This window comes from Poeciliopsis prolifica, unplaced genomic scaffold, assembly GCF_027474105.1.
Source record: "Poeciliopsis prolifica strain line A6 unplaced genomic scaffold, Auburn_PproV2 SCAFFOLD029, whole genome shotgun sequence".
Taxonomy (NCBI): Eukaryota; Metazoa; Chordata; class Actinopteri; order Cyprinodontiformes; family Poeciliidae; genus Poeciliopsis; species Poeciliopsis prolifica.
The window spans coordinates 618,695-644,049 of record NW_026562404.1 but is presented as its reverse complement, the minus strand read 5'-3'; the positions used below and the strand labels follow the sequence as shown (position 1 = coordinate 644,049).

Here is a 25,355-nt window from a genome sequence, read left to right as displayed (position 1 = left end):
TAGAAGTCTTGGCTTCTTCCACTTAATCTACTTGTTTTTGCGATAAACTAAAACATATATGTTTATAAATCACAAGTAATGTCTTAATGCTAAAAAAAAATAAGAAAAATTATTATAATCCAATGGATTTTTGTTCATCTATGGCCAAAAGAAATATACATTTCATCATTATAGTGTTATACTCTTGTTCAGTGAATGCAGCAAACAAATGTCGTGGACAAAGTAGGTGGCGTCAGGAAACAAACGTCAGGAAGCAGTAAGAGTGTTTTGTTCCTTATATTTTCATAGTTGGGTCCTTTTTTGGCAAATGTGGACCAACGCAGAAGAAATCTAACAGGACCTGAAACTTTTAAAACAGGTAGAAAGACCAACTTTGTGGTAAATTAACAACATACCTAGAAAATGTAGCGTGTAATTTAACAGGCTGCGGATATGCCTCACCTCCACCTGCATTTGCCTGCAGAGTTTTAATTGTTTGTTTTTTTTCCTACAAACGACAACCAAGTTAAACAGTTATGTAGTTATGCAGTAAAGATTTGCTTCGTTAGTCATTGGGTCCGTTTGTTTTCATACTGCCGGCGCTTAAGCTAGCTAATATAACCCTAGTCAGAACAGGAGAGGAGTCACCTCATTTATTTATTTTCGGTCAGTTAGGGAATCATCAATAAATGAACACACAGTTGTATCTCCTTGTAATCAGACCTACTGACTTCATTCGCGTAAATAAGACTGCGTGAAGGTTTGTTGGACGAAACGACAGGCAAAGGTCAGACGTGTTTCCAAGCTCTGCTGTGTGTGAAAGTTCACAGGAGTCCAGTATGTCTTCACCTGTGCATGTGATCGTGGTGGGAGCTGGTTGTCGAGGAGAGAACTACGCCCAGTTTGCGTTCATCCATCCTAAACGCATGAAGGTCAGGAGAGAGCCTCTTGTTGGCTCATTGTTTGGTATTACTGTTTAATAATCAAGAAATAAAAAATAAATAAAGAGAGAAAAACTTCTGGGGTAAAAAGAGCCTTAGTAGTTACAGCAACATTGAATATTGACTTGACAATGAAAGCTGCTCCTGTAAAAACATTTTAGAGATGTTTATTGATAACTACTGGCTTCTGCTGTTTGATTTTCTTCTTGTAGCAAAGAGATTAATTTCATTTCACTTTATTGTCCAAACTCGTAAACACAGGCACAGAATTAAAATAGTCCAATTTTAATAAAAACTAAAAATGCAGTAAAAACAAAGCGCAAAAAGAAACATAGCTCTTCAGATGAACATAGTGTTGATATAATAAGTAATGTAGTGAGAATAAAACAAACAGTACAAAGTTTGCTTTAATAAAGCAAAGCAAAGTAAGGAATAGTAACAGGCCGAGAATACATCCTTGAGGACACATGTTCAGATTGATGGTGCTTTATTGCAGTCAATAAATCACCATTTATTGATGGTGGTTTCTTGGTTGCTGAACTTGTCAGGAGGTTCAGCAACCAGTTGCATAAAGAGGTTTTCAGTCCCAAACAGTCCAGTTTCTGTATCTGAGGGATGATAGTGTTAAATGTTAAAAAGTATATATGTAACTGGAAATATATTTGAAATACTTTCTGATGTGAAACATAGTAAAGAATCATTCTTCTCTGATTTCTACGATGAAACGTTTAGGTTGTTGCTGTGGCAGATCCGAGAAAGTTTGCCCGCACCAAAATGCAACAGAAACACAAAATTGAGGATGAAAACGTGTTTGAAGGTGAGTATTAAATAAATCTGAATTTCAGGAATTTTTTAGTATGATAATGAAATTTACCATTGTTGTTTCCTTTTTAAAAAAATAAAAAATAGACTGGAAAAACATAGTTGAACGAGAGAAGTTTGCAGACGCAGTGCTGATCTGCACTCCAGATCGCATTCATAAGGTGTGCGTACCATGGGTGTGTTTATTTGGAAATGTTCTCTGTCATCCATGGGGAGGTTTTTGTTAACAAGTTTGTGTTTCATAGGATCCTGCTGTTGCCTTTGCAAAAAAAGGCTACCACATTCTTCTGGAGAAACCAATGGCAGTAAGTGTTTATCAACAACAGCAATAAATAAAAATGTCTGCTTCATAGCCCTAATTTAAATATTCAGTCACTGTGGATGTTTATAGTTTAGAATTTTCATTTTAAAATAAAATTGCCACTTATTTTTTCCCCCTTCATTTTAACTTTTGCTCTCCTTGTAAACCTCTAGACAACTGCAGAGGACTGCAAAGCCATAGTGGAGGCTTGCACTCAGGCTGATGTGATGCTGACTGTGGGTCATGTTCTCCGATATGATCCACTCATTCACAAGATCAAGGTCGATTCGTATTTAAAATATGTGAATTTTAGCACATTCAGTCATTTATAGTTTTTCTTGTTTCTTCCTCTGTTTAGTTTTGTTGAACAATATATATATATATATATATATATATATATATATATATATATATATATATATATATATATATATATATATATATATATACGTTTGTAAAGGTTTTAAAGTAGTTTTTAATTTATTTCTAGGAGCTTATAGATGCCGGAGTTGTTGGGGACGTGATTCATATACAGCACCTGGAACCAGTAAGAAAACAAGCACTGGAGAAATACTCCCAATCCCACACAACCACATTTACACATTTACCTTTGTGCTCTGTAGGAACTTTTGCGAATATGTCAGGAGTCACTGAATTGCATGATGAGTAAAGATCAGTGTGAAATTTGGAATCCCTTTTGAACTCATTGGGCTTCTTTAGATTTTAACAAAAGTAATTTAAATCTCTACTTTGCATGTGGCACAAGAAGACAAAAGCATCAAATTTGACTTGTCAGAAACTATTTGTTTGTTCAAAAACTCTCATTCTAGGTTGGGTTTTATCACTTTGCCCATTCATTTGTTCGAGGGAGCTGGAGGAATGAAGCCGAGAGCTCTTTTGCTCTGCTGGCTAAATCGTGCCATGACATTGACCTGATTCACCACTGGGCTGGAGCACGCAGGTGATAAACCAGGGTTGTTTGTTGCTCAGAACTTAACACACTTTTGGTCCCCTAGTAAATTAAGCAATATACTGACATTATATATTAGATGGTACATTCCAAGTTATCTTGCCACTATTTACGACACTTCAAGTTTGGAGGCTTCATATCTTGAGGATAAATCATTACCTTTTGTCCTTGACAGGTGCGTAAAAGTGACATCTTTCGGATCTGTTAGCCACTTCCGGAAAGAAAATAAGGTGTGTCCATGCTATCAGTAACTGTTTATATCTTTATGTCTGTTGTGTTATCTACCTAACACTGTTTATGTAGAAAGCAACAAACCCAGTCAAGCTTTTAAAATTGGCACACTTCTAATCTGTTTTTCTAAAATTTTAATGATGATTTGTATTTCCATCTCTGTAGACTTGTCTGTGGTCCATGTGTATGGCGTGTACTTCCTTTTTCCCGATTAGTTCACCTGGTTCCTTATACTTTTTCTTCCTTTACTCTTTTTTTGATGTTAAGCAAAAGTTTTGAGTTCTGTCCCTGAATCCTTCCTGTTTAAAATGAAACAAATTGTTTCTTTGGCATTGCAGCTGCTGTGTTCTGTAAATACCAGGAAAATTCATCTTAGCTCAATAATGTTTTTTCCATCAGCCAACAGGTGCTGGAGATCGTTGCATCGATTGTTCAGTTGAAAGAAACTGTCCGTACTCGGCATGCAAAATCTACACAGACAGAGTGAAACAGGTAAACAGAATTCACGAGTAGTCTACTTTATTATTACACTAAGGAATTGTTCGCTCTCTGTGCATATTTTTAAAAAGTGTACATGTGTATGTATTTGTGCTAGGGTCACACTGGCTGGCCGGTGTCGGTCATCTGCCCAAACTCACTCCCTGATGTCGAGTCAGTCACTGAAGCACTGAGGAATGGACCATATGGCCGATGCGTCTATGAGTGTGACAATGATGTTTGCAGTAACCAGGTCGGGGAAACTCCTCATTTCCATTTAACACTGTACATTACTTTCTCAGTCTTGCCTATCTAAAACATTTTTGGTACAGCTCAAAAGCTGTACCAAAAATGTGAGATAACTTGGGTCCAACCATCTCTTACTTTTTGTTATGGGAGAGACAGGATTTAATTTTGTGCAACTTATCACTGTATTTCTATTGGGAAAAGTCAGAGGCTAACATAAGCCATGCTGAAAAATAATTCCCAGACATTAGAAGTGTTCAGGCAGCAGGACGGTTTCCAGAATCCAATGTTTGCGCGGCCTTTCAGACGGCAACTTTTCTACTAAAACCAAGATAAAATGAAAGCTTAGGTACATAATTTTACCAAGTCAATAACCAAATAAAATCACAACCCATTTTAAGTAGTAGTGTAATATCTCCTCAACTGACTGAAACAGTATTAATGACCAAGTATGATTATTTTTGCAAACATAAGCATTCCTCCTATGCAACAGATACAATTCCCTCTGTTCATTGAGAGACAAAAGTAGTGATTTCTTAAATTTGTGTATGTATTTATTTTTAATGTTTATCTGTGATATCCTTGCAGGTAGTAAACATGGAGTTTGAAGGGGGCTTGACGGCTGCGTTCTCTATGGTGGCTTTCACGAAAGAGATCTGCCAACGAAAAACATCTATATATGGCAGCAAAGTAAGATTGTAGTCCTCCTTCTGAATATGTCATTTTTTTCTAAATGCCAGAAATAAATTAACTCTATCAATAGCTATTGGTTTGTAATTCAGAAAATTTGTTGTCAGCTTTCTCCCTGTGATCGGTCTTTTGTGCTTCTTGGTCGGTCTTCATGCTTCTGTTTATTCATTAATGATCATTAACAGACCTCAAGAGCCTTTACTGAACAGCTGGATTTATACTGAGATGACATTACGCATCAGTGAGATGAGATTACGCATCACTGAGATTCCACATCACAGAGATTCCACATCACAGAGATGAGATTCCGCATCACTGAGATGAGATTCCGCATCACTAAAATAAGATTCCGCATCACTGAGATTCCGCATCACCAAGATGAGATTCCGCATCATTGATATGAGATTACACATCACTGAGATGAGATTACACATCACTGAGATGAGATTACGCATCAGTGAGATGAGATTACGCATCACTGAGATGAGATTCCGCATCACTGAGATGAGATTACACATCACTGAGATGAGATTACGCATCACTGAGATGAGATTCCGCACCACTGAGATGAGATTCCGCATCACTGAGATTCCGCATCACTGAGATGAGATTCCGCATCACTGAGATGAGATTACGCATCACTGAGATGAGATTCCGCATCACTGAGATGAGATTACGCATCACTGAGATGAGATTCCGCATCACTGAGATTACGCATCACTGAGATTACGCATCACTGAGATTACGCATCACTGAGATGAGATTACACATCACTGAGATGAGATTACGCATCACTGAGATGAGATTATTATTATTATTATTATTATTATTATCACAAGAAATGCTCAAAAAAAGTACCCAACTATTGTAACTAAAGTGACGTTTAGTCTGCTTGCAAGTTAGTCTTTAAATAAAGATGTTGTTTTTTTCTTGCTGTCTGATAATCTGTGTCCTTACAGGGCGAGATGTCTTATGACGGCGGTGAAATATGCGTGTTTGACTTCCTGACCCAGAGAAGCACGAAGCACAGAGCGAGCAGTGAAGCACTCAAACACTACGGCATGAGTGGGCATGGAGGAGCAGACTATCACCTCATGAACGCTTTTATTTCCGCGGTGGCTGTGAGTATCGCTCTCAATTTTTAAAAAAAATTATCTTAATTAAAAACCTCAGCTTTTAGGAAGGAGCTTGCACTTCTAAAAAAATAATCTACGCAAATTTTGGCTCAAGTGTTTGACGTTTGTTTGTGTTTGTAGAACAACGATCCGTCCATGATTCGATCCGGCCCTGAGGAGACTCTGCTCAGCCATTTGCTTGTGTTTGAAGCGGAGCGATCGAGGGTGGAGGGCAGGGTGGTGTACTGTGGAGACAGCGCCGGACTGTGAAACTTCAGTGTGTCACTGTTCAGTTCTTATAAGTAGAACTGTTACAAATTACTCAAAGAATTTCAAGTGAAAAGGATCCAAATCTTGTGTGGAATATGACTTGAATATTTTCTGTAGACTGAAATAGAATGTACTGTAATAAATGAGATATTTTGATACTCTAGGAATGAACACACCACTAACAAAGCTTTATGTGACTGAGGAAGTAATTATTTTGCTTTGTTATGATTTTTTTTAATTGCTGTTTTCTAAAATGATCAGGACAGTGATATCTGTGCACTTTTCACAATAAAATTTCAGATTTTACATTTTATTTTTTCCCATTTCCAGCTTCTGTAAGAATGTTCTGGAAACTGAGTGATTTTCTTGGTTCATAATTGCATTCATGTTCTGCAGAAACCTTTGGAACAAGTCACTGTTTACAACGACATCAAACTTTTTTTCTGCGCGTTTCTTGGGTATTCTTGGTAATAGTCTTAGTATTCTGGTCTTTGATTATTTTGTGAACTTATGTTGCAGTTTAAAGAGAATTAAAAACAATGAGTGCATCACGGTTAAAGAAAATTGTTGCATCCAAGTTGCGTGAGTGAAATTAGATTTTTTTTTAAACAAAGGGTGTAAACTGTTTCTGCAGGGTTTAAATTTGAATAGTTTCATTTCATTTTTATGCCCAGATATCCATATTTTCCACAAAGATTTTAATCTCGTTTAGTTTAGTCTTCATTTTGTACTCTTTTAATATATATATATGATTTTATTTCTTTAAAGGTCACTCTTACTAATTTAATTAGGACATTATTCTCTAATATTGTGGCCTTACACTCTTCAGCAGAATTAACTTTGGTTCAACACATCTGGTACCAGTCTGCCTCAGTCTGCAGAAATGTTTTCCAACCACACCATCACAATCAGATCAAGATCTGGGCTTTGACTTGAACTTTGCATTTCCTAATTCTCCATCCATCCATTTTCTAACACCCTTGTCGCTAGTGGGGTCAGGAGGGGTCCTGGTGTCTATCTCCAGCTAATGTTCCAGGCGAGAGGCAGGGTCACCCTGGGCAGGTAGCCAGTCTGTCGTAGTTCCGAATTGTCACCCAGTCTAATCAATGTTTGCTAAATAATCTCTGAGGCTCACACTCCAACCACTAGGTGTCACTATTACACTTTACATCTCTGAAATCAATAAGTTGAAATGAAATGCGTTGACAGTGGTTTGCTAAATTTGACCATGAAAAAGTGGTGTTGAGATCACCGGAAAGAAATGTGAAATTCATCACATGACCCAGACTGGCAATAGCATTGGTACATAAAACAAGAGAAACAGAAATGCAGTCAAACTGCTTTAATGCAGCACAGTCAACACACCTGTCTGCTCACACCGGAGAACAGAAGGTCATTAAGCCTTCTGTTCTCTGGTTCATAAATGAGTTTCTGATTCATATCTTATTTCTTCTCATTAAGTCAACCACTGTACTGTAGGATTAAATCAAAAGGGTGTACCTGTTTCCACCCTGTATTCTGTTCTAACTTCTATGTATTCATTACCTTTAATGTACAGTGTCTGCTAAAGTTTTCATGACTTTTGGGCTTTTTTTCCCCATATTTTGTGGGGACACCTTTCTACAGTGAGGAGGGGTCAAGAGGGTCACAGTCGGTATGAAGATGGATAAAGCTAAAAACAATCCTGGCAACAAAATCTGTTTAAAGGCCCCAAAGACTTGGGATTATGATGCTCCTTGATCAATGACCCTCATCATACAGCCAAGGGAAGAATGGGATAATTTTAATGAAAGAATATTGATGTGCTAAAATGACCCAGTCAAAGTTCAGATCTCGATTCAATCAGGAATTTATGTCAAAATGAAAGTAGAATTTTACAGACACTCAGAGATCATTTGAAATCTATTTTGCAAAGAAAGGCAGAAATGTTTGTGTTTAGATGTGCGAAGCTGGTCGAGGTGCACCCTGAAAGAGTTGCAATTGTGCTGGGTTCACAAATAAGTGCCATGAACTGTTTTAAAAAATAAAAGCATTTCAAATCTATGAATACTTTTGTAAAGTGATGTGTAATAAGCACAAACTAAATTATAACACATCATCTGTTCACATCCAGCACAGAAATTTGGCACATTTCCCAGAACCTCCAGCTTCTCTGATTAAACCTGTGGGCAGGGATTTAGTTCAACTTAATGTAGGAATTGTTCTGACTCTTCTGCCCAGCATTTTTATATGTAACTTCACAGCTGAGTTGCATTACATTGCAATAACTTTTACAGCAAAGGTTTTACACGTGAAATGTAATATCTAAGTGATCTAAATGTTTCTAGTTGTAAATCATACCTTTACTAACAATTGAATGGCTTTAAAAGCAAGATACACAAAAATGGCACAAAGTGGGAAGCTGTCCATTTCTCATAGTAAATAAAGCATTAACAACTTGATTCTAAAGTGAATTTTTCATACAAACAAATCCTGTGCAGTTTGTTTTCTATGTGACATGTGGGATTGAGTAATATCCTGTTTGCAGCAGATTCCCAGCTGTGCTTCGTGGTCCCTCCACCACTCCTTTGTCCTGTCATTTTTCTTTGACATTCCACAATCTGAAAACATGGCCCAGTCAGCAACTCCAGAAAGGAAATTACTTATTGTAACTGTGTTGCATTTCAAAGGAATCTTCATCTAATATTTCAAAGGCCCCACTCCAGTTTATTTCTTAAAAAAAAAAAAAAAAACTTAAATTCTTCCAGTTAAATTAAATTTAATATGTGACAAAAATATAATCACCATAGGGAAAATAAGTTAAACCACTGATTTATTTAATTTGTTAAAAGAAATAAGCTGTCCAGACCAGTCAAATCCTGTGTGAGTAATACTCTTTTGATTTGAACTTACCACACAGGTTTGATTTCTATACAGAATCAATAAATCACTTAAACTGAGCCTGTCTATGAACATGAAGTAGGTCAAAATAGGTCATTAAGCCCTGATCCACAGAAATTCAACAAACAGGAGAGAAACAGAGTCAATGTAGAAAGTTACCACTTCTTCTGCTTTATTGACTCACCATGAGAGTCAACATTGACAAACCAAGAAAACACAGGAGATTATTGAACCGTCCTAGCAGTGGCAAACAAAAACTATTCCCAGAGCACCAAAGAATCATCCAGGAAGCAAAAAAACCTCAAAGAAAACATGTAAAGGTCTGCAGACTTCACTTGCCTGAGTTAAGGTCAGCGCAATAAGATGGAGACAGGGCCTCCGTGTAAGTCAACTGCTGACTTGTGTCACATTCGGTTAAAATTTAACCGGCTTACTCAACTCAATGTGCAGTATTAAGTTTAAATACTATTTAAAAATGTAAAAATGTGTCTAAAATGGAGTTAACACTGTGCTAAATAAATTTATTGACTTCCCAATATATGTTAGTGACATATCTCTGATTGCTTTTGTGGAAACCACTGAAAGATAAGTTAAACCAGAATCCCTCATTTTAACTTTGAATGAAACATTATATACTGTAATGTAGTTAGTTAGTTAGTTAGCTAGTTAGTTAGTTAGTTAGTTAGTTAGTTAGTTAGTTAGTTAGTTAGTTAGTTAGTTAGTTAGTTAGTTAGTTAGTTAGTTAGTTTTTAATGTTTTTTTTGTGTAAAAGGCATATTAAATAAATACGATTGTCCAGCTTGAGTTGAGACATTTTAAGGAAGCAAAATGGACTAAGTTCCTTCTACATGTAATCAACATAATATTATATTATCATATAAGATAATAGGGTACTTCAATTGGGCATAACTCAGATGGTGTGGGTCCAAGTTTATGTCGATTTAATTCTTCAATTTGTGTAATCTATTGAGCAAATAGACCCTTATACCTCCTAGAGTGATTCATGCTACTGATCTACGTTATTCTTGCACATCACAGTACCACTGAATGGCTTCCCAGATTGTTATCAGGACTTGACATTGCATTATGGAGGGAGGTGTCCTTAATTACCCTGTGAACATCATAATGTCAACAGCAGCCTTCCTGGACCTTTGCAACACAAGCAGGATGACTAACTCCATATTGTATCCTGCACTCGACATTCATGGAGGGATCATAATGTGTTGAAGATTGTATTGTCCAAGTTATTAGATTACTTTGGAAAGAAGGGTGTGTAGAGAAATATGACGAAATGGTTGAATCAGAAAAAAACTTTGACCCGCTGCCAGAATGGGATTACAAGAGTGATGTGAACAGACACGCCTTCAAGCGGAGAATTGCTTTTCCATTTGCTGTGATTTGCTGGAAATTTTGAGAAATCTCAGAGTAAACCAAAACAGACCACATTTCTGACTCATTTTTGAGATTTTTCTCTCTCTCTGAGGCTTTTACTGATCTGGTTGAAATAATTCCCTTCCATTGCTAACAGGTTACACACAAACATGGTAAAGATATTGTCCAGGAGACAAGTTTGCAAACTGAGTCAGCCACTGCATTTTTCAGTGACTCAACCGATCCACCTCCAAGCCCTTTCGTTTCCTTGCGCCCTTCCCTCCTTCACACACAGGCAGGCCGTTAATATGTTTAACACGAGCTCTCACCCCACTACATCATCACTTCCTCCTACTTTGAAACGTCTTCCAATACACACAAGCAGAAAGTGAAGGTCTTCCAATTCAGTGAACAGGCTTTTTGGATTATTGCTGCTTTTTTCACTGCTCCCTCTTTTTTTTTTTTTTTTTGCCCACAGCAACATTTTTTGCCATTGATGAAAAAGGCTAATAACAGGTTGTGACGACTGAGGTGGTGATTTATCTGTGGAGCTGCTTATCCTATAATCTTCCAAACAGTTTGCTTCATGAAACAGTTGCCAGGAAGAGGCATCCCCCCCCTTCTGACCTGATTTTCCTTTCCTTCTGGCTGCTTCCAGGCAGAGATTTCCACTCGACGTCACAGTTCCTCTGTGTGAGAGAGGCTCCCGTGAACGAGGAAGTGGAATGGGAAAGAATAGAGGGGCGCAGTAAACTGTAAAACATGGAACAGTCTGGCTCCGGCTGTGACTCAACAGGAAGCGGCAGAGCTGGAGTAAGTGAGGTGAGAGACAGACAGAGGAGTAGGAGAAGAGTAAGAGTGGGAGTGGGAGTGGGAGAAGAAAGGAGAAGGGATTTGGAAGATTGTCTGTGTCATGCTTGAAGACTTTGGGTTATTGAGTGCTGACCAGTCTTTTTCTTGAGAAATCAGTGGGCTTTTACCACACCATGTACAAATCATGACACAGACACGCTGTAGAGAAACGTCAAACAAAGACATTGTCGTGCATGACTAGTTTCTGCTGTCCTGAAGTAGACTTTGCTTGTCTTGGTCTGATTCAACCAGACTTTGCTCTCAGGACACAATGTCAGAACTGCAAACGTTTCAAATATTGACTTTTGTCTCATTCCACGTACTCTGACAGGAACAAGTTCAAAACACAGCTGGATGAGCCTTGCTCCATCAAGGCCAAATAAACGACATCTTTCTTAGAAAAATAGATGAAAGACCAAGAAAATCCAAATTACATTCTAGGTTCATTTTATCTTATTTCCTGGGACTGTGGACAAGTTTTGTTAACCTGAATAAGAGTTCAGATGCCCTTTGGGACTCCTGGGCCTTTAGTTTTAAATTTCAGGACATGAGATGATCTTTTCGTGTACTCTGATGTTCATTTTATCTTCTGCGCATTGCAACAACAAAGTTCAATGTATTTTCATATGATTTAAAACATAATCAGTTTTTATTGAAGTTTCAGTTTGTGATATGTCTATGAGCTCAGAATACATATCCCTTATGACCAAAACCATCTTTAATTTTTATTTTTTTATTTTTTTTTATGTACACCCATTATGTAACAACGTGTGACAGAATGGACTTGTGTGAAAGCTGTGGTCAAGATATGACTAACTTATCCTTACAGCCCTGCAAAACCTGGTGAATTTCAACTTCAGGCAAAACAAAACAAGCAAGAAAAAGGTCTGCATTATTTCTGCCCCAGGAAAAGAAAATATCAAAATTAACAAACAAAAAAACATCACTTAATCTTATATTTAATTTGTGTTGAACAATGAGAGACATTTCATAAATCAGTAAATAGTTCTGGTGTGACCTGCGTAGGAGACCGTGTGGGTGGACTCGGTGCAACAGAGCGGTTTTACAGGACAAAAAAAAATTAATTAGTATTGTTGATGCTGGCTTGTTTCTGAAGCCTTGTTAATCTGGACCAAACAAAACTTAAGACTTTGAACCATCAGTATAAACAAATCCTAAGGGCAACAGACACTTCAAATATGGAGCTGGATCAAAGCACCCCTTAAAAATGTCGGAAAGGCATCAAATCAAACCCTACCATCATCCGTGCGCCATTGCAAAAGCATTCTAAGTATGCCCATATAAGGTCATATAATGACTGAGGATCTAAACCTGTATATGCAATGTAAATCATAAACCTACATAATGCATTTACCACATGCTGTTTGGAAATCTGGGTAGGCAATCGCCCACTGTCCCAGATGATGTGTTTGCTCAAAGGAAGACTCATCGTTTTTCTATAAATTTGACTGACTTCATGTTGAGCAATGAGATGCGTGGTTGGACCTGTGACCTCGGTGTGACATAGTGGTGAAACTGTTCCGGTTTTTCCCATTGGAGCGCCAAAGCTTCTCAAACACATTTTGTCACCTCAATGTGTTTGAGGTTTTCTGCTGGTTTCCACTGACTAGAGCACTTTCTTTCCCCTACATGACTTTGGAAAAAACTCCAAGGAGGAGTTCTGTGCAACCGTGGTTCTCTTCTGGCAAAGTACAACTCGAAAGCCCGAACTAGTAGCTGTCCTGTTCTGTTCTCACACCTGAGCTGTTGGCTTCAGCAGATCCTCCAGAGCAGTTTCTTGGTTGTTTCTCCAAGAGATGCCCTCTTCGTCCCGCCCGTCAGTTTAAGTAGACAGTCTCGTCTTGGTGAGTTTGAAACCTCCCAAACGTTCTCCCTGACCTGTTGGCTGTGTTCCTTTGTCGTTGTTGTTGCTGTTTCTTCACTGATGTTTTTTTTTTTTTTTTTTAACAAACCTTCACATCAAACCCCAATAAACTACTTTGAGGATTGTGGTTGTAGTGTGACCACAAAAAAAAACAAAAAAAAAGTCAAAGGAAATACTATTGCATTCCTCTGCACGTATTTGTCTTCTTAAATTAAAACTGTGCACGGTTATTTCTCAAATGTCATCATGTAATGACTTTGAGTGTTTTCCACTATGACCAGTGGCCTCTGTGTGCGCATGTGGTGACCCTGGATTCTCAAAGCTGTGGGAGTCGTTGTTGGGGCGAGCCAACCTCCCGGAGCAGAGGTCAAATCGTTTCCTGCTCTCACAGATCTCTGTCTCTCACAGCTGTCAGTGCTGTAAGAAGCCCACCTTCCACATCTGTAGCGCCTCCCACCTCCGCACTTATTATTATTATTATTAATTTTATTATTTTAAATTATTATTCCTCCCCCCTCTTTTAAGGACCAGTTTAACCGAAGATATCGAATAATACCAGAAATTATAAGATAGGATTTCACTGCAAGAAAGAGAGGATGAATGAAGCTTTACATCTGGTCAGAAAATAAACAATGTCTTGAGGTGGAACAGGAGATGAAGGAAGGAGGTGCTAACATGTGTTTTCTATGGTAAATATGTCTGTGTAGGAGGACCTGCCGACATGGTGACACAGGGAATTATCTCATGGAGGAACCAGCTGTGCATAAACATGTAATAGTAATTAGAAGCAGCACCACAGCCCGGAGGCAGACATGCCTGGTGCTGCTTTCAAAGTCACGGTCAACCTGTCCTCTGTCTGAGTCTCACATTCTTTTGAATCCCAGCCCCGATAAATCTGTTAGTGGTCACTGCAACTAAAGTGTGACACACGACAGCTTTGTTGACGTGACGCGCGCATTAGTAAAACCTGGAAAATGCTTCATTTACAACAGCTGCAGGTTTAAATAGTCAAAATTCCTATCCGTTGAGTTGACGTTCACAGCACTTACGCACACATAGCTGTCAAATTCTGATGGATGCAACATTTACAAGGAGAAATGCTTATGAAACTCTCGACTCTAATAGGCTGCAGCTCTTTGTTGCAACCCACCGCTTCCTGCAGCACGACACGCTCCAGTTCCCATTTCTCTCTCATTTTTTTTTTCCAGCGAAACGCCAAGGATTTTATGATATTATGAGTGATTTGAAACACACTCCCTCTCTTTGCCTGTTCTCTGCGGTCTAATCGTTATATGGTTGGAGTTTGACATGCTGGAGGGGGTGGGCAGGAAGAAAATCAGGCTCCTCAGATGTCTGAGTGGGTTTCAGAACACAACCTTTGACCTTCCTCTGTGAGTAGACAGCTCAGTTGACGGCTGTCGGGAGGAAGAGAGGGGAATGAGCTGACGAACGATGCTGGGGTTCTGTTTACCAAAGGCAAGAATCGACAAGAAACTCGAACTGTGTTAAAGAAAAAAAAGGTAAAATTGCAATTCTGGTTACAGTTGATGGGAGAGTGGATGCAGCTACAAACGGGCCAGGAGGAAACTTGACTTGAGGCTGAAAATGTACTCAAACAGCCACAGCTATAATGTCAGATTGGTTCAAAGCATGTTCTGGTGTTCGAATGGCCTAGTCAAAGTCTACCCCAAATTCGGTCGACAACCTGTTGCAAGAATTAAAAATGAATGTTCACAGACACCCTGAAAACAATCTGACACAGATTGAGTCACTTTACAAATTAGATTGGGAATAAATGTGGTTCTCCAGATGTGCACAGTTGTGTAAGCCTTTCCCCCAGAAGACCTACACCTGTCGTTATGAACCGTCTTACAAAATAGTTTATACTGTTCAAAAAGCGTATATAAAAAACCTTTTTTTTTGTGTGTGTATTAACTCTTATTTGTAAATAAATATACAAATAATAAAGCTTCTCTGTCTGCTTCACAATTATGTGCTGCTCTGTCCCATTAATTAAACACACAGATATAAAACGCTTCTTTGAATACGTACAAATGAAAGCCCATTAAAAACGAGGCATTTTCAAGAATCCCACCGAGCAAATGTTTTTCATTTTGAGCTGTATTTGATGTGTTCTGGGTTTTTTTTATGAATGGTGGAATGTTTCATGTTCAGGGAGATTTGTTCCCCTTTAAGGCAGCAGTGGGTGGAGCCACACTCAGGCTCGCGGGGAGTTGGATCCATTTATAAGGAGTTATGGAAAACTGCGTCACTCTGACCAAATCGGTTTCACCTCCCTGCCTTGTTGACAGAGGAAGGATGTTGCACATGGCTCGGTTCTGGTGGGACTCCGGCTCGCGACAGCTACACTTTTGATTCTGAACGCGCTGGAGAAGCAAGGACCGATCGATACGCGTTGACGTCATGGAGACGTAGTCGGGGTTTTATTTCTGGTAAGTTTTCAGGGTTTTTCGCCGAGTGTTTGGCCGCTGATAGACTGGGACTTAATGGTTGAATAAAAGGGTCACTGGAAATTACACAGGACTGTGATTATATAAAAGAACACGCTGTCTACTTGAACTAGTTCGCGCTGTGAATTTAAGCAGCCCCTCTGCTCACGGGAATTAAATTTAGAAAACATCTTCTGTTAAAAAAAAACAACTTTTAGCGGATTTAGAGCCTTTATATAAAGCTGCAGTTCAGATTATGCTCTTTTTAATGGGTCGGAAACGCTAATAAACCACATAGATTAGGTTACTTGTCCAGAGGGACTCTCAGCTGTCCTGCTGTCCCGCTACTGGATTACTGACAGATTTGAAAGGCAACCAATTCCCTTTGGGGCCGACAGAGGGCGCTGAAGAGATCCGACAGGCCTTGCAGAACCATAATGATAGATTTACTGATATAATGTGGCAGTTCAGATAAACTGTTCAGATACAGTTTAAAAATTTGTCACGTTACGACCACAAACTCTATGTCATTGATAGGCCAATACATTAAGTTTTTCAAAAATGTTTTTAAGTTTCCCAGAAAAAACCCTATATATATATAGATATATATCTATATATCTATATGTATGTATGTATGTATGTATGTATGGCTGGCTGGATGCAGTAAGCAGTTCTTCTGCACTTCTTGCAATTTTTATTTTACTGATCATTGAACTTTCTTCAGCGAACATTATGCCAAAGTGTCACAGTACGATTTGCTGAAAAATACATTGAAATTAGCCTGGATTGCTAATACCAGCTTGGTTAATGAACAAACTGTATAAATAAAACAGAGCACAGATGGCAACCAGCATAAGTTCATTTCATCCAGTTTACTTCAGAAATAATTAATGCTGTATTACCTATACTGACTGGTATGATACCATAATTTAATAACAATAATTATACAACTATAGTATATTTGAAAGCTCATGAATGAGCTTTCAAATATATGTTTAATACACATCTTCATGAAATCTTTTTAAAAAGGAAAACAGGGCAGCTCAATTTATGACCGATATGGCGTACATGACTTTATGAACGGCACCATAGGCGTGTCCACACTTTTTATGGTTTACGATGAGTAATCAGGTTCCAAAATTCATTCATGAGCTTTCAAACTCCATGACACACTTGGGCTGAGCCTTCTACATTTTTTGTGTGTGTAAACTGAAAGTAAAGTTGTGTAATAGGTGAATCCGAATATTAGGATTATTTAGAGGTCTGTGTGTGGTGAGAGTAATATTAATCCTCTGCTACACACAGTACCAACTATTACCTAAACTTATGTGTTATTAAAAACACTTGATGTTGAGAGTCTTCTACATTTATTTATTGTATTTTTAATAAAACTAACTCTAGGTTTTAATTTGGATTAAAGTATTTTCATGGTGGATTTTAAATCTGATTTCCTTGGTTAAAAAAACAATAAAACATTTTATTTTTCTTAAATCTTTGTCAATCATGTGATTGAAGGTGCTCTGGTCAGGTAAAAAAATAATTTAAGTTAACACAGGCAAAATCACTGTGCATAAAATAAAAATCTAAACAATCTAAACAATAAAAATGTCTCTGAAATACCGGCGGCTGTTGTTGCCAGAATTTCACCATATAAATATGGCAAAATTATGAATCTTACCATATAATCACAGTTAAATTCTAAGGTAGTTTACTGTAAATTAGAGACACTTATTTTTTTTTAACAGTGTTGTGACACACCATCCCCATGGTGAAACATGGCGGTGGCAGCGTCATACTGTGGGTGAGGCTGCAAAGGACACTTTTGTTTTTTGTTATTGCTGTTGTGGCTATAAAAACTTCATGCTAGTTAGCTCTCATTGCACACTGATGAATTTGTGGATTTAAAGCACATCATTTGTGCAAACACACTGCAATGCAACAGTCGGCTCATCCATACCCGTCCGACCGGTGAATAGCCTGACAAAAGTGAGGTTGGTTCCCGCCAAGGACAGCACATCAAGCCCCTGCACGACCTAAAACAAACGGCTTCCTCCAACTTGCGTCTCGTCCTTCGCCGTGTGCCAACACGCACATTCACCATGCGCGGCGCAGGCTCATGCTTCGGCCACGCCGGCCCGTCTCCATGGCGTATCTCTCGTCCTAACCTCATGGGAGAGTTCACTTGTATTTTCAGGCCTGGCCGACTCTCCACCGGGGTTGCACAAAGGCCCATTCACGGCTGAGAGTGCTTCCATTCATGGATGCTGAGTAATTGCCCACAGAATTCCTAATTGTTCAGCGTCTTCCATCGCCGAGGCTCTCGGGTGGAAATGACGCCACAGACGGGTTGGTTTAAGAATGATATTGATATTCAAACACACAGATGAGCCAATGTTTTGTTTGGCCTGTGTGGGGTTAACTTTGCGTGCTTCGAATGGTTTGCTTCCCACTTCAGCTCTCCGACGTCTGATGCAGGCCATGAAACAAAGCAGGACTGTGAGACTTGAAGGACAATGCAATGGTTCAGGTGTTGACCTTCGTTCAGGTGGAATTAATTAATGGCTTCATTTACATGTAAAATGCTCCTTTAACTGCAGCTGATGGTGCATTAAGTGTAAATTGTCAATGCTGTGACATCAAGATGGATCAGATTAATATGACAATAACTCCTGTTGGGATAGAAAACTTTTAAAAGGACTTTGACTTGGATGCTTTTTCCTGGACTGATTTTATAAACAACCAAACAAGACCCATTGTCTTCCTGGGATCAAACCAAATTTTCTGTTTTATCACTGTACTTTGCTTGTGTTTGTGATTCCGGATCAGAGGAACGCTGTACAATCAGCCCCTGTTGAGCGGGCGGATACTGCCGTGTTTCATGGTCCAAAAGAGGGAGAGGGAGAGAGGAAGGACAGTGAGGAGAGCCGCCTCCCCCCCCTCACACACATCTGACCCGAGGTTGCGCAACAGCCTGAAAGTACAAAGCGAAACATACTGTTCAGCAGCTGCTACAGCAGACTGAAGTCATTTACTAGGCTGTTGTCAGTTTTTCTTTTTTTTTCTTGGACGTTTACATAAAATTGGTCGCGAGTACAGTATGTTTTACCATAAGAAAAAGAGAAATTATATTTGTGTGAACAGATCTACACTACTGCAAAAAGAGCCAGACTTTCCTATTATGTTTTAAATATGATGTGATGAATAGTTCACTATTATTTCTGCAAAGCTTTCAAAGTTTAAAAAAAAAATGTTTTCATTCTCTGAGTTTTTTTAGTGTGTGTGTGTGGGTGTGTGTGTGTGGGTGTGTGTGTGTGTGCCTCTGACGTAAGATGTACCGAGTGTGGAGTCGACACAAAACAAACAGCTTGCTCTTCTTTTTCCTGCGCTTGTCTGCTTTTCAAAATTTTCAAGCACATTCAGTGCAGTACTGAAAATAAACACAATTTACTCGCGTTTGATGGCCGTTCAAGTTGCAACAAATTGTTCTTTTGCCGTGTCTTTCCCATACATTGAGGGAGTTTTTAATTTTGTCTTTTTGTAATTTTGTCTTCACATCCCCAAACTTTCCATGTACTTTTCTGGTATAGTACGGTACATGGAAAGCGGATGGAAAAGGCTGTCATCTTTTTTTTTTTTTCTTTTCAAATAAAAGCCAGCTTTGCACATCTACACACTAAAAATAAACCTAAACTGTGGCAATCTACAAATTCAACAATTTTTTTTTTAGCCTTCATTCACTACTGACGCTCTCCTTGCGACAATAACAGATTTGTGGCAAGCAGAATGAATATTTGTCCTATCAACAGATTCTACCAGCTGAGCGGTGTATCTCTGCAGCTCCTCCAGAGATTTAGCATATGTTTCTTGACATTCCAGCCCAGCTGGCCATGTGGCAGTCGTGCCGTAATTGTTCTATTCTGAAATGATGGATTGATCAGGTAGTTGTAAAGTGTAGGAGATTGTTTTGTGACACAGCGCTGCTTCAAACTCTTTATCTTCGACCTGCCTGGGGTGTTGATCACACAAAATCAATCAACACCATTAATTTCATGTTTCTGGCTGTAATGTGATGAAACTTAAATAGAACTCCGGGTTAAATGTAATTAAGCTTTTTTTTTTTTTTTTTTTTTACATTACATTTAACTGTATTACTGTCACATAAACTGACTGGAATAAGATATTAATATAATTGTTGTTGTATTGAAGCAACCAAAACAAACTATTAAAGTTGTTAACGCACTGTTTTTCAGTTGAACCTGTGTAATATCGATCAGAAATATGTACTGTTAAGATTAGGACTCAACAGAAATGTAGAAAATAAACAAAATGGCAGAAAAAAATATACTACATTGATGAAAACCGTGAAGATATTAAAGTATGAAAGTAAATTTCAAAGAAAACCTGTGGTTTAAAACTCTTTCTCAGCTTCCTGCAGAGCCGCCATCGAGTCATTACTTATTTACTGCTAAAGGCTTTAATGATTGTAGTCTTATGTTCCCACTTCTCTTAAAGTATTTAATCAGATAAGATGATGACTCTTTCAACTGCCGGGCGTGTTGCTCGGGGTGGAAGACCGTACGTGTGTTGTCATTGTTTTTATTTTTATTTTTACCAGAGCTTCTCTTAACAAGTGTGTCTGTGTGTGTTCCCACCAGCGTGTTGCTGCGGCTGCTGCCTAAAATGAACCTGCGATGGGTTTGACGGAGCGAACTGGCGCCGGAGCTTCGCATCAATGCCTTTCAGACCTTTTTGAATATTAGGGACACCCTTTCTGTCGCGTCATGGATGGAAATCAAAGCAACTACTGGGGCCACCAAGAACTGCACAGGTAAACAAATGTTGATTAAATCTGACAGAAAAATGTAAAAAAAAACAAAACAACAACAACAAAAAAATACCTGGTATATTTATATGCTCTGTTTGGAAAGACCCCCAAAAACCAAAAGCAGGTTCCTCTCTAAGTGTCGTACAGAGAAAATAAACAATATGGCTGAAAGCAATGTAACACAGTAACATAAAACATGTTTAAAGGATTCACTTAACCTGTAGTGTTAACAATTATGCGGAACATGTTTTCTGTCACATGCATATTTATGGTCGTTTAGCACGTAACAGCTGATTGACAGCGGGTTGCATGCAGGAATCATTCACACATGAATCTGCTTGGGTTGCTCAGGCTGTGTTTCTCTGCAGAGTGCGCTTCGGCCTGAGCGCTGACATGGACCACAACCTGACGGAGCTCCAGCAGCAACAAACGGCCAGGGAGTTTAACCGTGAGTCAGATATTACTGTTATTTTTAACTTGTTGAACAGTAACTGAGGAAGGTGCAACTAATTTGCAGTGCCCTCCACTTTTATTGGAACAACCGGTGTGAAAAGCTTCAACGAGAGCCAATCTTTTCTTACAGTAGCATCACCTCACACTGGAAATCTTCAATTTCAACCTTTGATTCTAGGAATATGTAATTATTAATCCGTAATTCCCAAAGGGATGTACAAAGTGCGAATTGAGGGCATTTTGTGGCCCTTGGAATAATTTAGCTTGTGCCCTCCAGCAAGCGAGGTTCATGCAGATCGAAACATTTTGTAATTTGTAATGAAGCATTTTTAGTTCATTTGCCATGTTTTTAAGTAGAGCTACTAACATCTGGATTCAAACATGTAAAGATCTTAACTTTTTTTTTTTTTTTTACTCAAAAACAAAGTTAAGTTAGACTGAAAGCAGCAAAGCTCTTTGAAGAAAGTTCACATTTTTGTTGCTGGTAATAAATTGAATACATTTTCCGGGGCCACAAAATAGAAAACCTTCAGTCCAAAAAGTCAAGAAATGGTATACATTATTATTATAAATAATAATAATGTCTGAGACCCTTTTCTGAACCGACAATAGTGAATTTTTCCCTGCTTTGTTTTATTAAAGTATTTCATGTTAAAAATTATTTCACTTTATTTTTATGGATAAAAATGTTTATTTGCCCCAAGTTAACATTTAACTTGTCAATTTTATCCCACAGTGCAAATGTTTGGACATCACTGTCCAACACACTCTGAATATCACCCACATGTATTTACACCTTTTGTTTGGGAAACCAATAAACGTAGCAAAGGGAATATTTGTTGAAAGCAACTATTACTTTATGTAGGATTTATTTTTTCGTACTCATTAAACACAATCAAATTAAAAGTTTAATTTCTCTAAATCTTAACGTTATTGTGTTGTATTCATTGTGAGACTTTTTTAACACTCAACCACATCAGTCAACAAGTGTATATTATTTTTTTGCATAGATTATTGTAACTTAGATCCTTTGCAGCTGTTACTTCGCAATAAATATGTGCAGTTGAAATATAACAGTTTAATATTAAACACGTGTATTATTTTCTTTTATTAGCATCAGAGATTATGTTATTTGTCCCGCAAAACGTCTCAGAAGGAGAAGGAGTGGCGCATCACGGAGCTGAGTTTCATGTCAGAGTAGGGACAGGAGGTGACGATATCGCTCCTGGTCACCAGCTGTTCCGGCAGTCTGGGACACGCTGGATGTTTCCACAAAGAAGGTTATGGGAAGCTTGGTTAAGATTGTGGCCCGTTTTGCAGATAATGACAGTTCCTGTGTTAATCAGGGTGTTGTGGCTGATGTTTGACGAAGAAGGCGATAGGTTAGGCGGGTGTTTTCACAATTGCTTCCTGTCCACTATCTGTTTCCACCGTGGGTTGTTTTTCCATGTTTCTTCCTCTGAGATGTTTTTTTTTTCTTTCTTCTCTGCAGGAAGAAACAGTGATAACAGACACTTTCCATCAACTAGACAAGTTCTTAGTTAAAGGGCAGTTTAATTTGGTTTAATGCTTTGTGTCTCTTTTCTTTCCACAGCCACCCAGTTTCCTGCTTTCTACTCCGATGCTTACCGGTTAACGTCGGGTAACGTTCCGCATCCCTGCGAGGGAGACCAGGTGGTCCCTTCGTCCCAGAGAAGAGGCTGCCAGAAAGAGGCCAAACCCCTCCCTCCTTTGCCTGACCCTGAGGACTTTATGTCAGATGAAGCTGCAGACAGTGAGGTCGAATTCTTTACCAGCGACCGCCAGCGCCTCCTGCCCAAAAGCTGCTCAAAGGCGATAACCAGAAGCAGGAACAAAAACTGTGGTCAGGTAAATTTTGCCTACCAGGGGGGCTCACTGGAAATCAGACCTGCTGGATCCGACTCCATCGCTTTCTCCTGGCCAAGCAGAGAGGACAGACCACTGGGCGGACGAAGCAGAATTGTAGCAAACTTTGATCAATTTGCTCACGAGAAAAGAGATCACCAGCATGAGGTGTCTTCTATTGGAGGCAAACTGTCAGACCAAGCCCAGCCATCCTCCAGAAACCGATTTTCCTGTTCAGGTCTTCCTTCTGACGCCCATGTGAGTTATCCGCTCTCCCTCCCTGAAAAACCCCGGATCCCTCCTCGCATTCCCATCCCGCCTAAACCCTCAGCTTCCTCAAAGCCAGTGAGTGACAACGACGAGGAAAAGCCTCCCAAGGTCCCCCCACGCATCCCACTGGTCCCGCCCTGCCCGCCGCGCACCCCGAGCCCCAAAAGTCTCCCGATATACATCAACGGCGTGATGCCCGTCACGCAGAGTTTCGCTGCTAATCCAAATTATGTGAGCAAGGCCGTACAGAGGCAGCAGAGTGAAAGGGCCCCGCCGGCGACACAGTTTTCTCCCTGCATCGTTCCCATTTTGAAGGACGGCAAACAGGCCAGCGCCACGCACTACATCCTGCTGCCACCGGGGCGGCACACCCACGCCGAGAGGCGGGGGAGGCTCCTGAGCGAGCCCAGCAGAACGGGATGTGTGTGGCAGAAATGACACCTTCCAATGAGAAATGCAAAGAAAGAGACTTCTATTAGGCATGGGCCAGTAAAACTGTCTTATGGAATAATTTTTAGTTAAAAAAAAAAAAAAAACAGCGTCATGGTATTTATAAAACAAAAAGGTACAGATTTGGTTGCCTTTAAGAGTCTCTTATGGAAAGCATTTTACCTTTTTGCCATTCTTTACAGAGTAACACTTGGAGTCTGTTAAACGGATTGTGTGCTGCGAACAAATGTCAAAAATACTGATTTGCAAAAGGTTTCCACGTCACATCAAGGTGGGACGTGGAAAATATCAGCAAAGAATAGCAGTTAGGTGCAGCTCAATGTAAAACCACCTAATTCAGAAAGCAGCTTTAGAATTGAAGATGAGGAAAAAAAACAAAGTAGCCTTCGTCCAACCGACTGGTCGTGCACATCGACAACTAGGAGAACACGACCCGTCCAGTTTTTCTCTTCATTCTCATGAAAATGACTTCATGCCAGAGGGGCGACGTGACAGAAACTTCTAGCATCAACGGTTTTAAATCGAGCTGTACCTTGATGCCAGCACTGACCCATGCCTAACTCACATTTTTATTGTGTACACGATACACTGCTGTAGTCATGTTATCATCTGTCACTCATTTATTTTATTTTGGTTTCACTGTGATTTGTTTTTGACTGAATATCCTACCGGTCAGTATTCGTAAGAGACACTTTTACTGTTCAACCCTACAACAATAAAGTACGGCGCTCAGTATTTCTCTAGTAGTGGAGGAAACGCACTTACCTCATTTAACGTTTTTCACTGAGATGTATTTCTCAATTCATTACAAAGTCATCCCCTTTTGTATTTTTTTTTTGTTTTTTGTTTAAATAAACAAAACTTGTAGTTATTACCCACCGATTGATATATTTCATGTGTTTGTTTCTATTGTTGATTCGAGGTTTTAATTAACTAAGCTAGAATGATCAAAATAAAAAAAAAACATTTCAAATATATCACTATGTGTAATGACAGTTAGTTTACCTTTCTTGAACTGATATTCTACTTTATTGATATATTTGTCCTGCAGTTTTTGGGTTTTTTTTAATGTGCAATTAGTGAATCGTGCTTATTGCAAACTTGTTCTAATGTCACTAAAACCAGCCTGAACCAATACGGTTTTCTTTAAAAGAGAGCACATAATTAAAGGTGCAAGCCGGGCTTGTGCCTATGTTATGATTGCACAAGTTCTTGTTCTTTCTTTTTTTCCTAATAATTCTACTTAAGGCCTCTAATATATTCACGAATGTAATATTTTCAGACCATTTTAAACATTCGGACCGATGTTTGAAGCGTTTGTTTGGTGAACACACTTTATCATCCGAAGAGATCTTAAAGTGTTTTCTGTCATGATTTTCAGGTTTTGATTTGATCAATTTGCCGATGACTTTTTAAGTTTTGCTGCACACATTCCAACTAGAACGCATTAAATTATAAGATGCAATTAGACATCTCAGTACAAAAACCCTCACCTAAAGTTCAAATGAAATGTGATTGAAAAAAAAAATCGCTTGACTTAGTTTTTTTTTTTGTTTTTTTTAAAGTTGCTTTTTTCTACTTACCATCCTAATTCCCTTTAGGTCTTCTCCCTATTATTTGATTTTTCCAGACAAAGGAGGCCTACTTAGTTCAAATCAAATTTCATCTTTATGATAATCATTTTTTCCCGTGTGTAAATTTTTTGTGAGCATTGGTTTGGTTGATATGGTAACTGCCCGTGTTGGACTCATTTCTACAGAGATTTGTGGATGAAATCCAGTTACGTTTACACTGCTGAAGTTCAGACTCATGTTTACAACCTTTGTTACGCCGAAGTTCTTATAAACATGGATTCAGGCCCTTGAAAGGCTGCAGATTGTAATATTGTTTTATGGTCTATTTAATGAAATAAATAACTTATTCATTGTGTAAATTATTTCTTGATCCTTTCGACCAGATGGCAATAAAATAGGAGCTCTGAATGTTTTTTGGAGTTGGGTAAGTGTGAGCA

The 25,355-nt window shown here is 38.8% G+C and overlaps 2 protein-coding genes across 4 annotated transcripts; both read left to right on the top strand.

The window, feature by feature from the left end:
- The first annotated feature begins 238 nt into the window (after positions 1–238).
- On the top strand, positions 239–6,355 carry zgc:154075 (uncharacterized protein LOC556929 homolog). Of its 2 annotated transcripts, none has more exons than XM_055049688.1 (14): positions 239–358; positions 810–911; positions 1,653–1,737; positions 1,830–1,903; positions 1,988–2,047; positions 2,217–2,324; positions 2,534–2,590; positions 2,874–3,004; positions 3,189–3,243; positions 3,644–3,736; positions 3,840–3,974; positions 4,556–4,657; positions 5,617–5,778; positions 5,914–6,355. In XM_055049688.1, exons 2-14 carry the CDS (start codon positions 819–821, stop codon positions 6,040–6,042), a joined length of 1,284 nt encoding a protein of 427 aa, XP_054905663.1. In that variant the 5' UTR covers positions 239–358; positions 810–818; the 3' UTR covers positions 6,043–6,355. The 2 variants fall into 2 exon arrangements, with proteins under 2 accessions (XP_054905663.1, XP_054905661.1); XM_055049686.1 differs by having other exon boundaries at positions 803–911.
- An 8,936-nt stretch (positions 6,356–15,291) lies between these two features.
- Positions 15,292–25,277, top strand: LOC129372403 (ERBB receptor feedback inhibitor 1). 2 transcript variants are annotated; one of them, XM_055049690.1, is made up of 4 exons: positions 15,292–15,483; positions 20,136–20,308; positions 20,674–20,753; positions 22,353–25,277. In XM_055049690.1, exons 2-4 carry the CDS (start codon positions 20,262–20,264, stop codon positions 23,330–23,332), a joined length of 1,107 nt encoding a protein of 368 aa, XP_054905665.1. In that variant the 5' UTR covers positions 15,292–15,483; positions 20,136–20,261; the 3' UTR covers positions 23,333–25,277. The 2 variants fall into 2 exon arrangements, with proteins under 2 accessions (XP_054905665.1, XP_054905666.1); XM_055049691.1 differs by having other exon boundaries at positions 20,657–20,753.
- The last annotated feature ends 78 nt before the right edge of the window (positions 25,278–25,355 follow it).

Bases quoted from the DNA above. Each gene is read 5' to 3' on its own strand.
- zgc:154075 (XM_055049688.1), top strand. From the start codon at position 819: ATGTCTTCACCTGTGCATGTGATCGTGGTGGGAGCTGGTTGTCGAGGA. The intron at 912-1,652 runs GTCAGGAGAGAG...TGAAACGTTTAG, and splicing joins TCCATCCTAAACGCATGAAG to GTTGTTGCTGTGGCAGATCC. The intron at 5,779-5,913 runs GTGAGTATCGCT...TTGTGTTTGTAG, and splicing joins CTTTTATTTCCGCGGTGGCT to AACAACGATCCGTCCATGAT.
- LOC129372403 (XM_055049690.1), top strand. From the start codon at position 20,262: ATGGATGGAAATCAAAGCAACTACTGGGGCCACCAAGAACTGCACAG. The intron at 20,309-20,673 runs GTAAACAAATGT...GTTTCTCTGCAG, and splicing joins GGCCACCAAGAACTGCACAG to AGTGCGCTTCGGCCTGAGCG. The intron at 20,754-22,352 runs GTGAGTCAGATA...TTCTTTCCACAG, and splicing joins AACGGCCAGGGAGTTTAACC to CCACCCAGTTTCCTGCTTTC.